At 31.0% G+C, this 22,729-nt stretch overlaps 1 protein-coding gene across 3 annotated transcripts in view; it reads left to right on the top strand.

Moving 5' to 3' along the window:
* Positions 1–22,729, top strand: part of LOC115882931 (venom metalloproteinase 3) — a 111,453-nt gene that overhangs the window by 7,358 nt on the left and 81,366 nt on the right. For all 3 annotated transcript variants that reach the window (XM_030901195.1, XM_030901194.1, XM_030901197.1), the window contains exon 2: positions 9,134–9,210. In XM_030901195.1, the coding sequence (XP_030757055.1) occupies positions 9,148–9,210 (63 nt within the window). In that variant the 5' untranslated portion in view covers positions 9,134–9,147. The remainder of the gene's footprint in view (positions 1–9,133; positions 9,211–22,729) is intronic.

Below are 22,729 nucleotides of genomic sequence, written 5' to 3' on the forward strand. Positions count from 1 at the left end.
TGAGATGATGTTTTTTTTTCATTATTTATTTTGTTCAATATAATAATGTTTATTTATTTTTGTTCAATATAATAATGTTTTATTTTTTTAACCCAAACTAACAAGAGAATTTTTGAATTTTATTGTAAAACAGGGCCGGAATTTTTGCTTGGGCCTTAGGGCCCGACCACATGAAAAATAGGCCCTACTCAATTAATAATTTCTGCACGTACTTAATATTTTCTAAACAATATGAACTGATCTCAGACACACCCTAAAACAAACTTGACAAATAATGGTGACGTAATGTTGAACGATCGCTAAACAGACTATACATAATGATATATTAACGGATGTGGACTTTTTTAATTTATGCAGAATTTGAGCGGTAAGATATACATATTATATGAAAATCTATTTTTTTTGGGTAAATGAACTTTATAAAATGTCACCAAACTTTTTTAAATTTGAAATTAATTTTTTTACATTGTCGTAAAGTAAGATCAAATAAAATGTGGTCGTGAGAAAAATTTTGTATTTAAAATCGAAGATCCTGTTTATATAGCCAAAGAAATATTTTTAATTTATGCTGAATTTGATTTGTTTAACTGCTTATTAAGTTATATCGGCGCGTGTGTAAACGAGATGTTCTAAAATATCTCTATATGGAATTAGTGTAGGATAAAAAAAGGTTAGAAATTTTTAGTTAAGTTTAATAATGAAAAGTGAGAAAGGGTACTTCAATTCTACCCTTTTAAGTGACAAATCAATGTGTATTCTAAGTTTCAATAAAGCGAGTTTAGTTTCTACTACACCTTGTATAGAATTGGAAATATTCTGGTAACCACAAGAATGTAAATCGGCTGTATCACCTAAACCAAAGTCAAATTAACCATTTTATATTAATGCAAATGTGAGAAAATTTCGTCTCATTTTAGACAAGATTTTTTATGAATATTAAGCAAGAAACACTCGTTATGTAAGATACGCTGTGAGAAAATAATAAGAGGCTATCAGTGGCGTGCCAATTTAACAAAATTATTTGGAATAAATTAATTAAAAAAATCGTTACAATCAAACACAAAAGTAGGGAGTACAGTTGAAATTTTAATTTTCCTAATAAGAAACAACTACCTGTGACTAAACAATGATTTATGTGCATTTTACTTTTCAACAATATTGTTTGTAATGTCGATAATTACCAATATTATCATATAACAGAGTATTTTATGTAAAATATCGACAATATGCATCAAGTGATGATTGGTAAAAACTGTATAAAAGATTATTTTGTAGTTTTTTTCTTTATAAACAATTGAATATCGTTGATAAAGGAAAATATACAAAATAGTTACTGTGTATTAATGTGTATGCTCATGTTTTAATTAAAAATGCAAACAAGGCAAAAACTCCAAGGCCCTAACTTGTAAATAAACAACTGTAATGTTGTCAAATTGAATTTTATTGAAAGCAGAAAACTGACGTATATGATGTTTGGATTCTGATTAATGATATAAATTATTTATACAGAAACAAATAAATAAGTATAAAAAGTGTGATTGCAATAAACTCTTTATAATTTAATGATATACTATACCTAATTATTATACAATATGATCGAAAAAAATGGCGTAATATATCTAATATATACGGAGTAAGTCTTAAATAAGTTTAAATATTTTTAGGGGTGGATATTTCGACCCCAGGAACACGTCTATGAGGTTATTTTCGCAAAAAAAGATGTTGCAAATTTAGCATTTTCTTTTAAATACTCCTTTATATGTTAGAAAACTTTTTAGAACTGCTGTTCACCGCAAAATTTTCCGGGGTATAATTTTTTAATCTCTGATATTACCATGGTAACGGCTTTACTCTATGGTTACGATACGATAAAGGATGCAAATACAGAGAAAATCCGGTGGCTCTCAAGATTCTTTAAAAATTTTCTTGAACAACTGGGTTATTTTGGATTTATTTGAAAAACCGAGAGATCTAGCAGCCGTGAAAATATTTGCACTTATTTAAGACTCACCCTGTATAATCATATAATATGATCTTCGTTAAGAAACTTTTTAATAAATTAGTGGCCTAGCATTATCTAAGCTTAATTCAGAACCTCCTAATTAGTGGAATAAATTAGTGATTTCAATTTTATACTTTATTCTTTTTAGTTTACGATCATTCACAATGGCTAAAACACACAATTAAAATTAATGAAATATCTTGGCAACAGCTGGCGGTAGTCTGTTGTATCCATAGAAAAAGCATAATATTTAGTTTATAAAACAATAAACTTTTGATTTCTAACCAAAATTTTTTTTGACGGGTTATAATCAAAGGCCAAAATGTCTGGGGTTGTTATAAACCATGAGTTGATTGCTATGATTATGAGTCGTGAAAAGTGAATTAAATATTGAAAAAAAAACACATTGTGGTATCGATACCGTTATATACAAACCTACTACTACGTAAAGGAATTGTACGTTTAATACCGGACCGACATTAATGTTATTCTCCACGTTTATTATGATGTCGGTTACGTAAGTCAGGATTAGAGAACTATCGCAATAGATTTATGTATTAATTCAATAAAAGTTAGACACCACAGTTACCGTTCAAACCTGTTTTACAGTAAAGTGAGTTTATAGAATAATATCTTGTTTAATATCTGTATTCAACTTTGGTGAAAATCAAGCTGTAACAATATTTTGATTGCATTTAAGGATGCGGTCATTTTTTGGCCAAAATGACCGCATTTGTGGAGATCTTTATTTTCATAAACACGTTAATTTTCTTGATATAATAATGGTATAATATTGTTCAGCGTTCGTTCTACTTTACGGCATCATTACTAGTCAATAGTGATGGGCAAATTCAAGATGACTCCATTGGTGTCTGAGGACTCCATTCGGGTACCTCTATCTACGTGCCGAGTTTGCTTCCAATCGACCCATAATTAAGAAAAATCCTGATGATTTCGTCCATTTACAGGCATCGGTTCGAAATGTCGAGGTTGTCATTCTGTAGCCCGTCCCCAATTATGCCGAAATCGACCCACATTTTTCTTCAATATCAAATCCTTAGTTCCACCCTGAGAAAATGTCGGCTCCACAGAGGCCAGCTCTCCATCCTCGACATCAGCCGTACCAAAGGCACGAATGGTCGTCGTCTCGGCGCACTCAGTGATAAGGTGTTCTTGTGTTTCCCCATTTTCTATTTTCCACAGAATCTGCATTCGCCGTTGTTTCTCAGCTTCAGCATACTGAGGTGTTCGTTAAGGATACAGTGTCCTGTTAGAAACCCCGTGACAATTCGAAGATTGTTTTTACTTAAATCAATGAAAACCTTTGATTTTTCTCGGTCGTAAGTTCTGATGAACTTTTTCGAGTGTCTTACACCGTTGGAGGACACCGATTCCAAGTTACGGATGGAGTCTTCCAGATTCTTCAGTTCCGCTTTCAGTTGGTTCCCGTTTGGAAAACAGAACGGTTCTGGTCCAGTTAGTGGAGTGTTCGCTCCTTTTCTAGCTAGATCATTTGCTTTTTCATTTCCTTCTATCCCTTGGTGAGCAGGCACCCAGAGTAGGAGGACTTTATTTTCTTTGCATAATTTGTTGAGCTTCTCTAGACATTCTTTGGCCAACTTCGAATTGATGGCTACTAAGTTGATCGCGTTTAGTGCTGCTTGACTATCGGATAGGATGGTAATTTCCTGTTTTCGATAGTTCCTATCTAAGATAAATTGTACGCATCTTTCGAGAGCGTAAATGTCTGCTTGAAGGTGCCCATTGGTTCGGAGTATTTAGTTTTCGGCCCAAATTCTCCTATCCCTGTCCCTGCTTTGGTTTTGGAATCATCAGAACCCTACCACGTTATGGCATGGTCTTTTACATGCTGAGTAAGCGTTTCTTCCTTCCAATCCTTTTTATTACTCAATAAGTGAGGTGTTTCTCAAAGTTGTAAATTCTTGGTATGTCCATCCACTGGGAATTGGAGAAGTAGAATTTTCTTTTTGAGGGTGTTCCAAGCCCCTGACCTGAAAATTTTCCCAGTACTGTTTGACTGAATCTAGTCATTGTCGCATTGGCATAACTACCGACGACAAGGTGTTAGGTCTAGAATGACCTCCATTGTTGCTGTTGGCCATGTTCTCATGGCATCTGTGATGCAGATACATGCCAGTACTTTGCACATGTTTTGCCTTGCTGTACCTTGTTGTAATCTATCGGCATACCAATTATATATAATATATATATATATATATATAATATCGGCCATTCATTTAAATTGGACGATTTTTTTCTAGCAGTAGGCTGTCCTTACTGCTTTTGGCTCTTTTCCTCTCGCCCATTGTGTCGCGTGTCGTATTACGGCTTTGAATTTCTAGTCCCAGCACGCGTAAAGATGTTTCATTCCAGAAATAAATGTCAATATTGAAAATTGTTTTACAAGGAAATCAGATTTTAATTTTAGCATCCCCCGATGTTCTTCAATAAAATTATAACCCTAAATCAAATCACAATGCCAATTATTAAAAGCAATCATCAGTAATTTACATAATGACGTCAACAATCTTTTTCATCTGGTTGTCAAGTAAAACAGAGTGTACGACAATATACGATGAACAAAGTACTTATCTCTTAATATTTTTATTGCTATATGCATAACGGAACCACAACAGTATCACCCTAATACACTTAATTTTCTAGCCGTAAAAACAATGCAAGTGAATAAATATGAAAATATTTAACGATAACTGTTGTTGATTGTGCTTTTAACAGCATTTACAGTTACTTTATAATATAGCCATTTCGTCGTCGTAGACAAAACAAATTTTATAACTTCTGACATAAAATAAATTATCAGGATTTAAAATAACCTGTTCCAACCATTTCTTTCTATTTTTGAATAAATTTGGAAAATTAATTAGGCAAATATTAAACCGGTGGTCGTTATATACAGGCGAGTTGTGGATATAGTCGTATACAGAGCGAGATATAACGATATCTTTTAGTTAGTTAAATAGAATCAAACCAGACTTTTTTAAATGCATCTGATATGGTTGACACATTTAGAGATTACTTTTTTTAAATCATTTTGTTGAATCAGGGTGGCTCGAATTCGACGCTCATCATTGGGATTTCGGAAATCGTAAGAGATATAGGATCGGTTAAATGGAGGCAAAATTGCGAAATTTGATGCCCAATAAAATGCCCTATTGCATTTTGAAAAATTCCGAATACTTCGGAATATATTCGAAAAAGAAACGGAATTTGCAATTTTGTTTTCTATTGTTTCCTGGCTTTATTTGTTAAGATAACTTAAAATGAAAAACACATTTTCATGGCCACTTTTTCTGCTCTATAACTCTGTGTGGTTAAATATTGACTCTGACGTTTCGGCTTCTGGCGACCATCATCAACTTATTTTTTTAAATACGGACCTGATTTTTTTTTCAATTTAATTAAATCCTTTCATTACTCTTAAAACACTATATATAGTCACTTTGATATTTGCCGACGTTTCGTACAGAAAATTCCATCACCAGAATATTTTATGAAAAAAAAATAAATAAAAAATAAAAATGCAATACGGCATTTTATTGAGCATCAAATTGGGCAACTTTGCCTCCATTTAACCGATCCTGTATCTCTTACGGTTTCCGAAATCCCAATGATGAGCGTCCAATTCGAACCACCCTGTACATTCCTAGATCTTGATTTATGTTTATTAATATAATTCTAGTATTGAACATCAATACTAGTTTTCCTAAAGTAAATTCCTTAATATTTCAGTGTTTTAAGGTTTTTAAATACATTTTCTTTATTATTATTATTAATATAAGTCCGGAGATTTATCCATAACTTCTTTCGAATCAGATTTTCAGTATTTTGGTTAGGTTAGGTTAGGTTTCCATTTTATGAACTTCTTTAAATAATGTATATTTCGTTAATAGCACTGATTTTTAAGTGTAAAGATTCATTTAGAACCTCGCAATTAGTGGAATAAATTAGTAGTTTCAATTAAAGCAGAAGTTTGTTCCTTTAATTTCAATGTAAGTATTCAGAACGTCAAAATTAGTGGTAGGAATTTTCAATTAGTGCAAAAAGTTAACAAACTTTTAACTTTTCCGCTAATTATACTTCAAAATTTGCGACGAATGTCATTTTGGCCTTTGGATATCATCATTCGGGACAAAATTTGGTTAGACATCAAAAGTTTATTGTTTTATAAGCTAAATATTAGGATTTTTCTATGGATACAACTGACTACTGGAAGCTGTTGCTAGGATATTCTATTAATGTTAATTGTGTTTTTTGGACATTGTGAATGATCGTAAACTAAAAAGTATAAAATGTAATTGAAACAACTAATTTATTGTAGTAATTGCGAGGTTCTGAATGAATCTTAAGACTTCGACGTAAATAAAATTAGAACACTTGCGTTATATCCCAAAGCATTCTGCACCAAAATATATTTTGTTTTAGTGGGTCGATTTTGATGATTTTTTAAGCAATATGTAGCTACATTATTTGACTTTTTAGTATTTCTGTCCAAATTAAAAATGAAGCCCATCTGTCAGTTATACGAAGGAAATTGTTGTTATTTTGATAAAAGATTAAAACACCTTGTGGTATTAATATAGCAAGGAATTTGAAAATCAATTTATCATCTAGTGACATCCTTTCTCTATAGTTTGTTTTTTGGTTCATCTCAATAGCTTTATTTTTGTTGGAAATATTCGCTTTTGAAGAAGACATCAACATTTTTTCGTAATTTTTACATTAGAACCATGCCTTTGCTTTTGGTCCAATTCAACAGACTTTAGTAAGTTGTGGTCCCGAAGCAGGCCTTCTTGACATAATATTTGCTTCGTTTAATCTTGTTCGTACAGTCCGTTCACTTACATGGACATTCCTTAGGTGCAATTCTTTACAAATTTGAGAATATTTTTCTTAGTGATAAACTTACAATAAATCGATCACCTTGATTCGCAGCTATCATGCGAAGGTTCCTGGATGTCTAGCATATGAACTTGTCTCGAGGAAGCAATTGCACTGTACTTCGTTAACACCTAAATCTGTTACCCACCTTCTGGACATAAAACCATTCCTGCTAGAGTAGCTGCCCAGCAGCCAACAGACAGTATAATAATATGATTTTTCAATAACAGTCACATTACCCAATTCATAAACACTTTTTCATAGGTCTGTTGACTCGGACCAAAAGCAAAGGCATGGTTTTAATGTCAAAATTATACGAAAAAAATTAGTGTCTTTTTCAAAAGCGAATATCTTTAAAAAAAAAGTTATTGAGATGAACTAAAAAAAACACAAAATCGAGAAAGGATGTACGTAGATGATAACAGTTTTTAAATTCCTTGCTCTCTTAACATATTCCACAGGGTGTTCCAAACTTTCACCAAAATAACAACATTTTGTGGTGCCTCGTATAATTGACAGATGCGAACTTTCATTTTTAATTTAGAAAGAGATACTAAAAAATCAAATAATTTAGCTACAAATTGTTTAAAAAATCATCAAAATCAGCTCACTAGAACAAAATATACACTTAGATGCAAAAAAACGTAACGGAGAAATTTTTGGTCAAATTTTAAGTGTTCTATTTTTGTTATTTTTAGCTCTATTTTCATAATTTTTTTAGCAAGTTGTATATAATGATGTCAGCTTTAATTCGTAAACTCAGTTTTTTATAAACTTTAGTATTTGGCATATTATACAGGGTTAATCGAGAGGTTGTTTTTTACCCTAACTTTAAAACACCCTGTGCAATAATTTCGTGTGTAAATTTTCCTAAAATATAATTTTACGGTCAGAACCATGTCTCCTGAGCATTTTGTTTTTTGGATCATGCCAGTACATGTCTTCATTAATTTTTAAAAGCAAAATGAACTGATCACGATCAATTTGCAATTTTTTCAATTACCATTACATTTTGATGTAATTTTTTAATATAACGAGATTGTTTTGGTGACTATTGTCTAAACGTCATATTACGCTGTATTGGGTACTCTATACTAAATTTAAAAAAACGTTAAAGACTGAAGATACAGTCCTGGTTTTAATAAACATTAATAACGATAACAGAAACAACGATATTAAAGAAAATATCTGTAATACTAAAGTATACAAACAGAAAAAAAAAATTGTAAAAAATACCCTAATACTTTGTATTGCCTCCCTTAGATGCTATAACTGCCTGTATATGTCCATTCTACTGTCATTGAAGCTGCATATATCATATTGTATTATGTTTTCCCATTCTTCTTTAAGGACCAAGCGAAGTTTATTTAATGAAGCTGGTACCGCTTTTCGACCTCTAACCCTTCTGCCAAGCATTTCCCAAACGTCGAACATGATGGGCACTTCATAGGAGTATATAGTTCACAATAATCACCAAAGCCGCCTTGCCATATTAAAAAATAACTCAAAAAAGAAATGATAATTGAAAAAATTGTAAATTGTTGGTGGCAAACTGATTTTGCTCTGAAAAATTAACGAAGGCATGTATTGTTATGATCCAAAAAAACAAAATGCTCAGGAGACATGGTTCTGACCGTAAAATTATATTTTAGGAAATGTACACACGGAATTATTGCACAGGGTGTTTTAAAATTAGGGTAAAAACTACCCCTCGATTAACCCTGTAAAATCTGCCAAATACCAAAGTTTATAAGAAACTGAGTTTACGAATTAATGTTGACATAATTATATACAACTTGCTAAAAAAACTATGAAAATAGGCCTAAAAATAACAAAAATATAACACTTTAAATTTGACCAAAAATTTCTCCGTTGCTTTTTTTTGCATCAGAGTGTATAACACTTCAATGCATCAAAATTTTAAGGTGACCGTTTTTCGTGTCGGTGATGTATTTTTTATACAATCAATGTCAATGCCAAAATTTGACGTTTTATAAAATCTATATCTAACAAAAATATATAAAAACAGTATAATTTATATAGAAATATGCGGTTTTTAAACATCACCAAACTATTTGCTTTATTGGAAACTTCTATTACCTCACACTAGGAAGCATGAGCACTTCATCAAACAATGAAAAACACCTTTTAATGACTCAATGAACACTCCCTAGATGCAATTTTTGAACCTTGCCTTTTTCTTTGTTTCAGGATTACTCTCTACGATGACATATAGGATTTTATTATTGGGGATTTTGTGGATTTTGGGACAAAGTGGTGCGTTTCAAGTAAGTAGATCTTTTTATAAAGCAGTATTTATAAGTAGATATTAGAAAAATATATACAGGGTGGCCCGAATTGCATTCGGGTAACTTCGACAGTATATTCTGCAGATAAAAATAAGTAAAAAAGGTTGTATAAATGTCCTAAAATGATTCGTTTCGAAGATAAAGGGTGTAAAAGTTTCATTTTCATTTCGCTTTTTTCTAAATTATTTGTGCACTATAGTCGATATTTCCATGAAAATTGGTGTCTTTTGATATTAGAAATTTGATTTCGAAATCAATATGACCCCTACTGGTAGGAGACGCCACCTACATGTTTTTAACTGATTCGAAGAGTAATAACTTTTCGTCCGTAAGTGAAAAAATAGACGTTTCAGTAATTTGTTACGTAAAAATTGTCTCTTGGCAAAAATGGCTACGGGCAACTCTTTTCAAGATATTTGGAATGGAAATACTCAATACTTGTCATTATTGACAAAATATAAACATGTTGAGAGATTAGATAGTCTACAATATTCATAAGCTAATCATGATTATTTTTAGAAAAAATACCATAAAACAGTTACTGTTGAATTTTTGGCACCAAAACATTTCAAATTTATTATTTCAGACTAATAACTATCCACTCAACAGATATAATTTTTGTCAGTTATGGCATGTATTGACTATTTTGATTCAAAATATCTCGAGAACCATTACTCGTAACGATTTTGACCAAGAAGTCTTTTTTACGTAAAAAATGACGGAAATGTATATTTTTCTACTCAGTAGTGTAATACAGATACGGACAAAAAGTTATTACTCTTCAAAACAGTTAAAAAATATGTAGGTTGCGCCCCCTAAACGCAGGAGTCATACTGACATCGAAATCGAAATTCTCATGTCGAAAAATACGCAGGCACCAATTTCCATCCAATATTGGGATTAGTTCAGAAATTATTTGGAAAAAATCGAAATAAAAATGAAACTTTTACACCTTGTAGCTCCGAAACAAACCATTTTAGGACATAAATTTATACGAACTTTTTTACTTATTTTTATCTGCAGAATATGCTGACGAAGTTTCCCCAATACAATTCGGACCACTCTGTATGTTTTAGCATAAAAACAATGTTATAACTTTAGGTTAAATTAATATTAAACGTATATTTTCATATTTTTTATGTTATATGTACTTGGGTATTTCTTTGTATTGGTAAAGTAGTCGTTTTAGCACTATAAAGAGCAAGTAATATATTCTTGGAAATATCAAATTTACTGGTACCACACCTTAGTCTGTTGAAGTTGCAATGTTGTCTTTGATATTGTACTTTTTGCACTTTTGGTACTATACAGGGTGTCTCTGAAATAAGTACAAATATTTTAAGGGGTAGTAGAAACAACAGTAGTAGACAAAATAAACATATTAATTTTCTATTTAAAATTTATAAAAAAAATAACCAGGCCATTTATGTTTAAAAATTTAAAAAAGTAACGTTCATATTTTGAGACGCTTGGGCTTTTCGTACCTATATTAACAGTGCATACACCCACGTGTTTCTAATAACGGGGGAATATTAATGTGTCGCCCTGCATGTTGGGGGAGGGGGGATTGACCATACGAAAGGGTAGAAAGTGAAAAAAGAAAAAATACTCGAGCGAGTCAGATATTCAAAAGGAATGTGAATTGAACTTAAAACTATTATTCAAAAGACTGACGATTTCGACGCGACCAAAACCATTACCGCCTAGATATTAAGATTGGTATTGTCAAAACTCAGATTTTTTAGAAATACATAGTTCACAGCACTTTACTCACTTTATTGATGAGTTTAGCTACTTCGGCGTGTGGAAATTGGGAGATTATGTTATTTCCTTAATTCCTGAATGAGTTTCTGTAAAATCAACAAGTTGGGAATACTTGGGAACGTCCAGGTGATGTTTTTTGCAACTTTGTGACGCTCCTATTTCCTTATGTCACGCTAAAATCGTCAGATTAGTTAAATGCACACTTCTCTGCATGTAATTAACTCACCTTGCCTTAATCTGACGCGCTCGTGCTTTTTTAACGATATTTATTTATACAACTCTGATCGGCTGTCCTACACGCATGACCCTGTATAAAAATTTGATGATTAGGTTAGGTTAGGTAAGATAAATGCAAAACGTTTAAAAAAAAAAATGGCAAAGAAATCTCTTGGGTTTAAAATATTGCACTAATTTAAATGACACCCTGTATAATAATAAGCAAATTTCTTTATCCACTGCAATAATGATATATAAAACTCAGTTAAACATTGTTTTAGGTATTTAAAAAGTTATTTTATAGATACTTGTTCAAAGTTATTAATTTTTTTTTCAAACGTCAGAGGAGTATTAATTTTTGCGACGTGATTGACAATATGCAATAATAGTATATTGCAGGTATATTGTTTTATTAGGAGTAAAAATGACACTTTTTGTGGCGAGGCGGTACGTTTGACGACATACAGCCAAGGCACAAAAAGTCATTTTTACTCCGAATAGAACATGCGATTTTTTTTCAAACGAAAATATATTATTAAACTGACATAAAGTGCCAAATTCAACGAGCGTAACCATAGTTTCTCAGTATATACTTACAAGGTATTACTTTTAATTCTTTTTATATTATTTGGAACGTTTGAAATTGTTTAAAAAAATTTATTTGTGACGTTTGAAAATGTGCTATTTCGAGTAAAAATTACTTTTTCTACTTTCTATCTCGCCTGAAATGTCAAACGTACAACCTCGCTATAAAAAGTATTATTTTTACTACTAATAAAACAATATACTATTATCTTAAAAAATGTAGTATCTTAAAAGTTCTGTTGACAAAAATCAACTCTCTGATTGCCCTTGTTACCAGTTTTTCCTTTGTAAATGAGACACCGTGTACATTGTTTGTTTATACAATATTTATTTAAACTATTTGTGTATTAATAACTGTAGGACGGACGACTATGTAGCCTTGAGGCCGATTAAGATGTCGTGTATAATTGAAAGAATGAATTATCTTCTTGTCAGAGTGTTATAAGTTAAACGACCTTTATTCTATATGCTATAAATCAACTATAGTCTAATCGAATGAGAGCAACCATGACAGTGACAGTTGTGTCTGTCATTTTAATCCATAAGTAAACGAAATTTCCTGTCACTTTTTGGATGTTGTCTGGCAAAATCTTCTCTGACTCTTTGGACAGACTCTGGGTAGGGTCAACCAACAGTCTACTTACTGCCATTACTCGCTGACGAGTATTTGACACGCATCAGAAGACGGTTATGCAAGGCGTTTTCTTTCATGAGCTATTCTGTGACTGAAAAGTTTGATACGTAATGTTAACTTTTTTCCGCACTCGGACATTCAAAAATCTCATTACCTTGTTGCCTCTTTACTTTCTGGTCGTCTAAGTTATGTTGTTAACTGAGTTTACAATTCTTCTCCAGTGCTTTCTATTGTGCGCTGTTTTTTCCCACTGGTTCTGTATGCTTATCCCCTTTAAGTTTTCATGGAAAATGTCGGTACGGCATCGGCACCCAGATTTCCCTTCCATATAACATGGTGGGGTCTGTTATTACTCGATACACTGCAAGTTTCCTTTTTGTGCTCAAGTCATGATTGAAGAAAACCCTGTCTTTTAATTTCCAGGATGCTCTTAAGGCGCTGCTATAATTCTGGGCTAAATTTCAGAGTCGATATTGGCCTTTTCCGAAATCAGACTGCCGAGGTAATTGAATTCCGCTACATATTCCAATAGTTCTCCGATTTTTATAGCACTGTTATGATTTTCCGAGGGAGTGCACATGATTTTAGTTTTATCGATGTTCAGCATAAGGTCCAAAGCCTTGTATGCCCAGGTATATGTGTCAGTATTTCTTGTAATTGCTGTAACGTTTTTGCAACTACAGTACAGTCAATCAACAGTAGTAACACTTATATTCCAAAAATAACAAATAAATAATTTAATAAAGAAAAAATACGTTGGCCAATAAAAGCAGTTGAGTTAACAAGACACCTGGTTTTTGGTGAGACTATTCTAGCAAAGTGTACTATATCTTTATGTCATAATAAACTTAGATTCTTTTTCAGCAAAAAAAAAGAACTACAAGCATTTTATTTGTCTATAAAATCCCGAGACATTATTTCTATTGCTGGTATTAATGGTATTAAGCTGTTATTCAATAATGTATTCAATATCCGACAGTATCATCTGACAATGGCTTTAAAAAAAGGAAGTATCATGTTGCGAAAAAAAATTGAAGTGATAAAAATCAGGAACTCGACCCTGGGTTCTTAAAAACTCGGTTTCAAGAAATATATGCGTATGTATACCGGGTGTTTCTCAAAAGTGGCTCGCCCATATAACTTTTTTATTTGTTCAGATAAAAAAACGAAATTTGGTATATTAATAATATGACATAAATCGGGATTGACTGACGTATTCGATTAGTTTCGGTCACTACCTGTTTCACCGGAAATACAATTCTAATTCTTCTAATAAATTAAGTATACCGGGTGCGTCTCAAAAGTGGCTTACCCCTTAACTTTGATTTTCAAATTATACCCTCAGTATTTTTTACTTTATATAATAGAAAATGACATTCGAAGAGAATAATACATCATATGTCAACTTTGGCATTTTCAATTAAAAAAATTGCATTTTAAATTTCAATCTACAGTGTAGTTAATTTAATTAAGATTATAGTTAATTTTTAATCAAGGTGCTTTGGAAAAAATATATTTGACTGTTTAATGATTTTCGTGCCTTTTCATGGCGGGTTAAATGGGCATCTTTTAACCCCAAATCAAACCAAATCCTATTTTTAATCATAACTCAATTGTTTCAAATGGAACATTTTACGAATAATTTGGTACTACATTCTTGGCATTTTGAGTCAAATTGTCGTTACATTTATGGCATACATGATATGATTGATATGTCATGCTCATCAGAATGCCATTTTCTATCAAATAAGGTAGAAAAATACTGAGGGTATACCATTTAAAAACCAAAAATTGTAGACATTTCCGGTGGATCAGGAAATGAACGAAACTATTTGAATACGTCAACCAATGCCACTTTATGTAATATATAGTCTGTTCAACGAGAAGATCCTTGACAGTGATAGATGTGTCTGTCATTTTAATTTCAAAGTAGTTTATTTTATTTTACAAAGAAATAAATTGGTACAAATGGAACGCATAGCAGGAAATTAATATATGTACATAGAAAAATGCAACAAGTTTAGATTGGAAAGCCCGTCAAAATTTTGGATCGCGAAATTATTTTGGGTCGCGACCATTATACGCGATCTGGCGCTGCTATAGCGGTCGCTAAGAACAACGGCAAACAAAAACAGAAATAATTTTCTCTTGTCAAAGTCAGAATCTTCAAAAATCATAATAATCTGTCAAAATCTAAACCGCTCTCATTAAAGAAATTCCGAAAAGTGTTTATAACGTCCATTTTCAAAGTAATTATTGCTATCTTGTGAGTTTAATTCAAGTTTTATTTACTCCAACCGGTGATAATTGTGAAAAAGTGGCATTAAAAACTTAAAAAGCTGTGCTGTGAACTGTGAACTGCAAAAACCATCGTGGATCGTGGCATAACGTCGGTTTCCAATGTTTCATAGGTATTTCATACATGCGTCCTTATATAAAATAAAGTTTCTTGTATGCAATACACTGTATTTTATTTATAAAATTAAACGAAAATAATAATAAATTTCAATAAACAATATTTGGCGATATAATTCCTGAAAAAGCCGAACCGCTCCGAAATTTTCAAAAGTTTTGGGTCGCGACCGTTGCAAGAATAGCGCCAAATAGTGTTTCCATTGTCCTTATAGGCACTTTCCAATCTAAACTTGTTTCATTTATCTATGTATATGTATTTAAAATTTGACTGACAAGTAACTTCAAAATATTGTGAAAAAAAACTGTATAAAACTAAAAAAATGTAATCGAGTTATTTTATTTAATAAAAAACGGTATGTGTTAATACAAAACAAACAAAAACAAGACACCGCATACCAAAAAAATATAAAAAAGAACTATTTCTTACTTTCAAGCTTTATGAAACTTCCCGCATTTATGATTATATTTATCAATATAACTTATGTACAGATACAAATTTGTAATATTCCGCAGGAATAAATAAAACAACATAAATAAAACAAACTGTTTTATTAATAATAACACTTACCAAATTTTATACACAGGTTGATTAATTAACTTTAATCTTAATTTTTTAAACCAGTACCTTTTGACATTATTTTTCTGCAGTACTAAAATCCATTATTTACCTATCGTGCGATGTCGATATTTTACAGCTACTCCAGTTTTTAGTATGTGTTTAGTATGGTCCTTCTACCATATTCGAGATGCACTTATCTAAGACGAGATGGTATACGAACTTTATTGATAGTAACTTTATTGGTGTATGTGTATAAGACTTTCTGCCTGGGCAGCGAGTATTAACCATAAACTGTGCTCTGGGTTCTACAGTTAATTTTCACTCGATTTTTCCTCCACTTGACTTTAAAAGACACAAAACACACGTAATAACACGAATCAAAATGCATCATCTTCTAAAACGCAGGGTATTTGACAAAAGTTGTCACAAAATTATAACCTATAATTTGGCAAGACTTTGACAAACGTCAAAACTCTAAAGGCGAGTTTATACGCATCGGCGTCCGTTTGTCATTCATCGTTCCGTCAAACCAATTAAATTGAAATACGATCTGTCATTTTTGAAATAAACCAATAAAACTGGTTAAAAACAACAAGTGGCGACGCATGACGAATTTATATTTAAACCCATCCATAGTTAACTTAAAAATTATTAGAAACTTTTTTTAGTAAAATAAATAGATTGGTATGGGACGTCATCTGTTTTTCTTCTGTCATCGTCTGTCGAAATCTTACCTGAGAAAAAAAAACAGAGTATACTAACATACAAAATCTTGTTTTTAAACCTGAAAAAAATAAAAAAAAAATGATAGGGATGAGTCACTTTTGAAAAACACCTGGTATGTGCAATACAGCTTTTTTTTCTTCCCGATTCATTTTTACCATGGTAACTTTCACTAAAAACCCAGTGCAAACTTAATTAACAATAACAATACAATGAATATAATTTTCAAGGAATATATATTTTTTAAATTATTGTTCTAATAAATTAAGTATATTTTTATTCTTAATAGATATTTATACCAAAATGCATTATTGAAATTCAAAAATGTACCTAAAAATATATTTGATTATATTAATCACTTTTTTAAATAGTGGCTCTATGAAGATTATTGCATATACCTACTGTTTATATTACCAATAATACTAGTAATAACGAATTCATCATTACAAAGCTAACAATGGAAGGTAACATTATGTGTTCTATGGTTCCCCGCAATTCGCTAAATGCTTATTCTGTGTCCAGTTACGCAAAGCAAGTGATTGTACAAGCCAAGAATGGAATTTTAATTTAATTTGGACTGTGCCTGCTTCAAATACATCTGATGAAAGTTCATGGTAGCAAATAAAAGTAGACCAATTTAGATTATTTATGCTTAAGTCTTTTTTCTCTTGACGAGATGATAACTAACGATATTTTGAAATTTCCTTTTTACACAAGTTTTTAGAAGTAGTAATACAGGGTGTCAGAAAATAGTGTATCTAACTCGGTGGGTGATTTTACAGAAAAAAATAAAACAAAAAGTTCCTCTGACTATATGCCCTAAAATGCTTTCTATTAAGGTAGAGAGTATTATTGGTGGTACTTCTTTTATCCCTATACAGGGTGTCTGTTTTTGAAAAACATGTACCATCTCTCGTGGGGAGATTCCTCACGTAAAATAAGATTTATTTTTCATATCAATAACATAGATCCGATTCTGCTTTGTTTTGTAGCTACAGGGTGTTAAAGTCTTAATATTTTTTCCCGATTTATTATATATAATTTTCTTCCAAGTACTTTTAGCGTTGTATTATAAAGCTAAAAAAGTGTAAAAAAGCATGTACGCCACTGACTTTTTTCTCTTGTTAGCAAAACAGTGTAAGCAGTTAAATGCCGATTAAAAGTTGTCTCTTGATATTTTGTCGATTTCGGCCTCCTTGATGAGATAAACGCAATTTTATTAATTTGTCTTGATCCAAGTCTAATAGCAATCTTTAAAAAATTTAATATCATTAACTTGCGAAAGTTTTCAATAAGTAAGTACTCATTGATTCCTTATCAAAAAATATAAAAAAAGTTTCTATAAACATGGGTATGGAAACGCATAGTTTTAGAGTTACAGGATGTTAAAATTTTTTAAAATTAGGCATTTTATAATTATCTTAAATACCATTATTTTTTTATTTGAAATTGCTGTAGGTTGGACTAATAGTAATAAATAACAAATTAAAAAATAATAATTAATAGGTAAAATATATAATTTATTAATTTTATTTTTTATTGTTATTTTAATTTTATTACTTGTAATTAATAAAATTGCGTTTATCTCATCAAGGAGGCTGAATTCGACAACATATCAAGAGATAACTTTTAATTGGCATTAAACGGCCTACACAATTTTGATATCAAAAGAAAAAAAGTCAGTGGCGCACATATATGCACGTTCCTGATGAATTTATCGACAATCTTTTTTAAAATATGTAGCACTTCTAGTAACTTTTACCCTCAAAATTTTATTCTAATCACTAAAATTACTTGGAAGAAAATTATAACAAATCGAAAGATTATTAAGACTTTAACACCCTGTAGCTACGAAACAAAGCAGAATCGGACCTATGTTTATATGAAAAATAAATATTATTTTTACGTGAGGAATCTCCCCCACGAGAGACAGCGCATGTTTTTTGAAATACCCTGTAGATACAGTAGTTTTAACACATGACCTAATAAGCTAGGACTTTTTTATCTAAAAAGGCGCTCTTCGTTTAGTTCGAAACGATGAACAGTTTTTAAGACATTTTCGTTTATTTTTATATATAGATTTTAGCATTAGTGAAATGATAAAACGTAAAGAAATAATAATTAATTGTAAATAAATTAATCTCATGTTTTCACTAATACTAAAATCAATGCAGTGTAACCTTCACAAACGCAAATATCTTGAAAACCGTTCATCGTTTCGAACTATACGAAGAGAACCTTTTTTACGTAAAAAAGTCCTATATTTTTATGTCATGCGTTAAAATTACTGTGCCTATAAGTAATAAAAGAAGTACCACCAATAGTAATCTCTACCTTAATGGAAAATAATTTTTCAGGGCCGTTACGATTTAGACTATCGCCATTTGCTTTTGCATTAAAATATTTATGAGAGTACCAAATTTCAGGAAAAACGGTTTACCAATGTTCTTAAAAATAAACGAGATGCATGATTTTTATTTACCTTTTTTTGAGGGCTGTGACTTCCAGGGGAAGCATTTTAAGGCATGTAAACATAAGAACTTTTTATTTTATTTTTATCCGTAGAATCACCCACCGAAGATTAGATACAATATTTCTTTGACACCCTATATATCCAGTAAAGTTTTTGGAGTCACAAAAAGACCTCAACTTACAACAATAACATTAAAAACCTTAAAATAATTTTAAAACGGACCAGTGACGTAAATAATTGAATTTAAAGACTACCTATTTTATCTGTTTAAAAGTACCGTCTGAGTAATGATACATCTAACCTTGTTATTTCAATTTGTTTTAGTGTAAATCTGTAAAGGATCCCAACATAATCATAATAATATATAATGTTATAAAAATTCGTTGTTAATTATATACTTAACCCTGACATGTTTAAAGTATCCTCCCGCAGATTTAATCTCCTTTAAATTTATAGTGAGTTTATAATATTAAATTAAATAAAAGGAAAACATAAGAATTAAAAGAAGCTTTATCAAGGCAATGAAAAATTGTGTTTCCTATCAAACATAACAATAAATTACACGAATCAATTGATAATTAAAAGTATATTGAAATGAGTTTCAAAGTCAAATCGGAATGATATTTTTGAATTATTTCCGTTATCTTTGTGTGGAACAAAACAGTGAATATCCAAGTCCATCTTCATTTTTCAAGGTTAACCTTTTATCTACCTTTCCACATATCACATACATCTAGGTAGATAGTGTTCCAAATTTGAAGAAAACATCTTGTTTGACTTTCATTTTTAATTTGTAAATTAATAGATTTATCCATTATCGCAAACCGTCTCCTGGACGTTACGTTAGTAGTTTCGTTAAGATTTTTGAGTAATGGATCGGCAGCCAAATTGTTGAAACATTATCCAAAATTGAAACAATATCAGATATATTTCATATATGTATATTTAAAATATTTAACCTTATTATAATGTTCGTAATAATATTGATGAGCGCTAATTAACATTGAATAAGGAAAATCGTGCCAAATGAAGATTTCAATAATATCCAGGTCAGTATTGGAAAGATATTATTTTTATCTTTTTGTATTATGAGTTTGAAATCTGAATGTAACGATCTAGTAATATAGAGTAATCGCAAAACATTTTCCGATGCACGTCATCAATCAAATCGAAATTGATACTAAAGGCTATAAACCTGACTAAATGAAATTTTGGCAAAAATGTTTAAATTTGTTGTATAATTTAAGATACCGAGCAGCCCTTCAATTTACTTTATAGATTGTAACAGATATTTTGTTTAGATTAAAGCTGCAAAAATTAATTTAAACCGAATTTTATTATCGCTATGTTGGTCACATTGCACCGAGTTCAGCAACGTGTGTGTTGGCGTTTATTATTTGATAATTATCATAAATCATTATTTTGTATAATATCGTGTTATTGTTGAATCTTTGTGAGTAATTCTCGTTTTTTTTGCCTATTTTCATAGTTTTTTTTTAAATTGTACTTTTAAGCACAAACAGTTCTATTAAGAATTATAAAATTTTCGAGTTCTTGTATTGCATTTCTTGAGATTGTGTATCGAAAATTTGTCGAAACATTTAAACAGTAGAAACAAAGGGCTTGTAGCTTCTCTGATAAACTATTTTGAACGAGAACGTATCAATGAAGGTGCTTTATTACCCTTGATTGCAGTCAGACAAGTAAGTTTGATTGGCAAGTACATTATACCACTTTCACACGTTAGTTTTTAGTAAATTCTGAGATGATTAGTTTGTGCATTATTACTTGTGGTTTTGCAGGTTGTACATCAATAAAAATACATAACGCATAATAACGCTTAGAATAATCTTCATAATGGACTAGTTTTTGCCAATATGTAATAAGTAAAATAAGCTATATACAATTATATATGAATCAATTGATTACTAAAAAAATATTAAATTAAAAATTAAACGTAAAAATCTATAAAAAATAATATAATAATAAATATATTGTTTCCCAAGTTTACATTAAGATTCATCACATAAATCCATCACAATCTGGCAGCGCTGTCGCCATCGCTTGTCAGTCAAAGATGATCACGTGCATCGGAAATTGTTTTGCGATTACCGTACATAATATTAATCGTAATTATTATAAATAAATCATCTTCTACAAACCAGTTTCTAATGATCTACATGTTCGAAAGGACCCTCCCACATGTACAAATTTATTTTTCGTTCAATTTTATGTATATCCCTTTGAAGAGATGTTATATTTCCGAATGCATGTTGTACTCTTTGTTATAAATGTTGAGGTGTATTGATTTCACTTTTACAAATGACGTCAAGTAATGCCCCCATAGAAAATATCCCTTGGCGACAGGTCCAGGAACCTCGCTGTCCATTATACTGCTCCACCATTTCCAAATTATCTTCTGTGGAAATGATTTGATTGTTTATATGATTTGCTATTATATTTATATTATTTATTTTATATTAGTTTTATTATTTTGCTGTATTTGAGTCGGACTTAAATTTAGTATAAATAAATTGTGTTTAAGTACCCAAAACAAAATAAAGATATTAAGTGTGGTATATTGTTGTATAAGGGTTGTACTAAGGAGACCGAATTCTTTCAAAACATGAAATAAAAAATACAGGTTCGTATTTAAAAAAAATTATGTTGGCTGATGTACATATCTCACAAATTATCAGCTAATTTGAAAATCTAAATACTCTAGAATCTACTAATCAGGTAGCAGGTAGCCTTGATAAAGTGGCAATGAGAATGTGGGATTAGTTTTTTTTTAAATTAGATTAGAATTTTCTAAAAAGTAACGACAGAAAAAAGTAAAATTGATTTTAAAAAAGATCGCCAAAATAAAAGTTTTTTATAATTTCACTCAAAATTGGTTATTTGGGTCATAAATGACCTAAATACAAAATATTTTCATGGTGTCTGTCTGTCTATCTGTCCGTCTGTCCGTTTGTCCGTAACACGATAACTCAAAAACCGCTAAACCGATTTTAACCAAATTTGGCACAAAAATACTGTGTCACCCGAGAATCTGGCCATTAGTTTTTGGTGGGGGTGGGGGGTTGGTAAGGGGGTATGGGAGGGGGTTAAAAATTTTAAAAAATCGTAACTCCAAAATTACAGTAGCTAGCGAAAAGCGGTTTTCAATTTAAGATTAGGAATAATATTTGCAACAAAATTTGTAATAACATTAAAATCAGTCAAAATCGCAGTTTTTGAGATAAAAAAAAAATTGGAAAAATTCCTTTACTTTGAAATTAAACGAACTGCCTACCAACTTTTTATTAACATATTTTCGTATGGGCGGCTATACATGCCTCCCGGCGGCGTATTTCCATAATATACCATGTAAAGAGCATAGGGTCTCTAAGCTCAGCCTCCAAGCTTAGTTTAGCATTGAAGATGTCTGTAACGCGGTATAGAATGAAATAGGACAACGCGCTAAATGTGGTATAGTTTGGAGTCGCCTTCTCAGCGTTACAACGTGATATATGTCACATTCTTAGTCACTTCTTGTATTTTGCATTGAATTAGACAGTTTGCGACCGTTGCGAATTGTAAACAAGTATCAGGATGGCTCAGCGTTAGATATTATGTTAACAAATATAAAATCTGAAGTAAAATTGTCGATATAAATAGTAATTCGGCTTCACAAGAGACAACAGCTATTCACCAAAAAACAGTGCTGTAAGTAAATAATATTTGTCGGGCTGGAAGAATTTAAGAAGTTTTGAAGACCAACATGCTTTATTGAAAACAAATATAGAAAAAAGTACTAAGTACTAGGTTTAACACAAAAATAGAAAAGTAATCAGATGCTAGAAATATTAACACGGTTTAATAATGTCACATCATATTGACACAGTGCAGCAGTTAAAAGCATTTCTCAAAAATACTACAATAAACTGTAAAAAAAGCAAGTAGTATACTAAAGTACAACCAAGAGCTTTATCCAGAAGAACTTGCTGTTTGCACTCGAAAAAAAGGCTATCAGTAAGGCTATCAGAAGATAACAGACTAAAAAAATAGTGCTTGATCAGACTAAAAAAATAGATGCTGATTACCAAAAATACACTAAATGCCAAAAGACATTAATATTTAATACTTT

This window comes from Sitophilus oryzae, unplaced genomic scaffold, assembly GCF_002938485.1.
Source record: "Sitophilus oryzae breed Bouriz unplaced genomic scaffold, Soryzae_2.0 scaffold_1801_pilon_pilon, whole genome shotgun sequence".
NCBI classification, from domain to species: Eukaryota; Metazoa; Arthropoda; class Insecta; order Coleoptera; family Curculionidae; genus Sitophilus; species Sitophilus oryzae.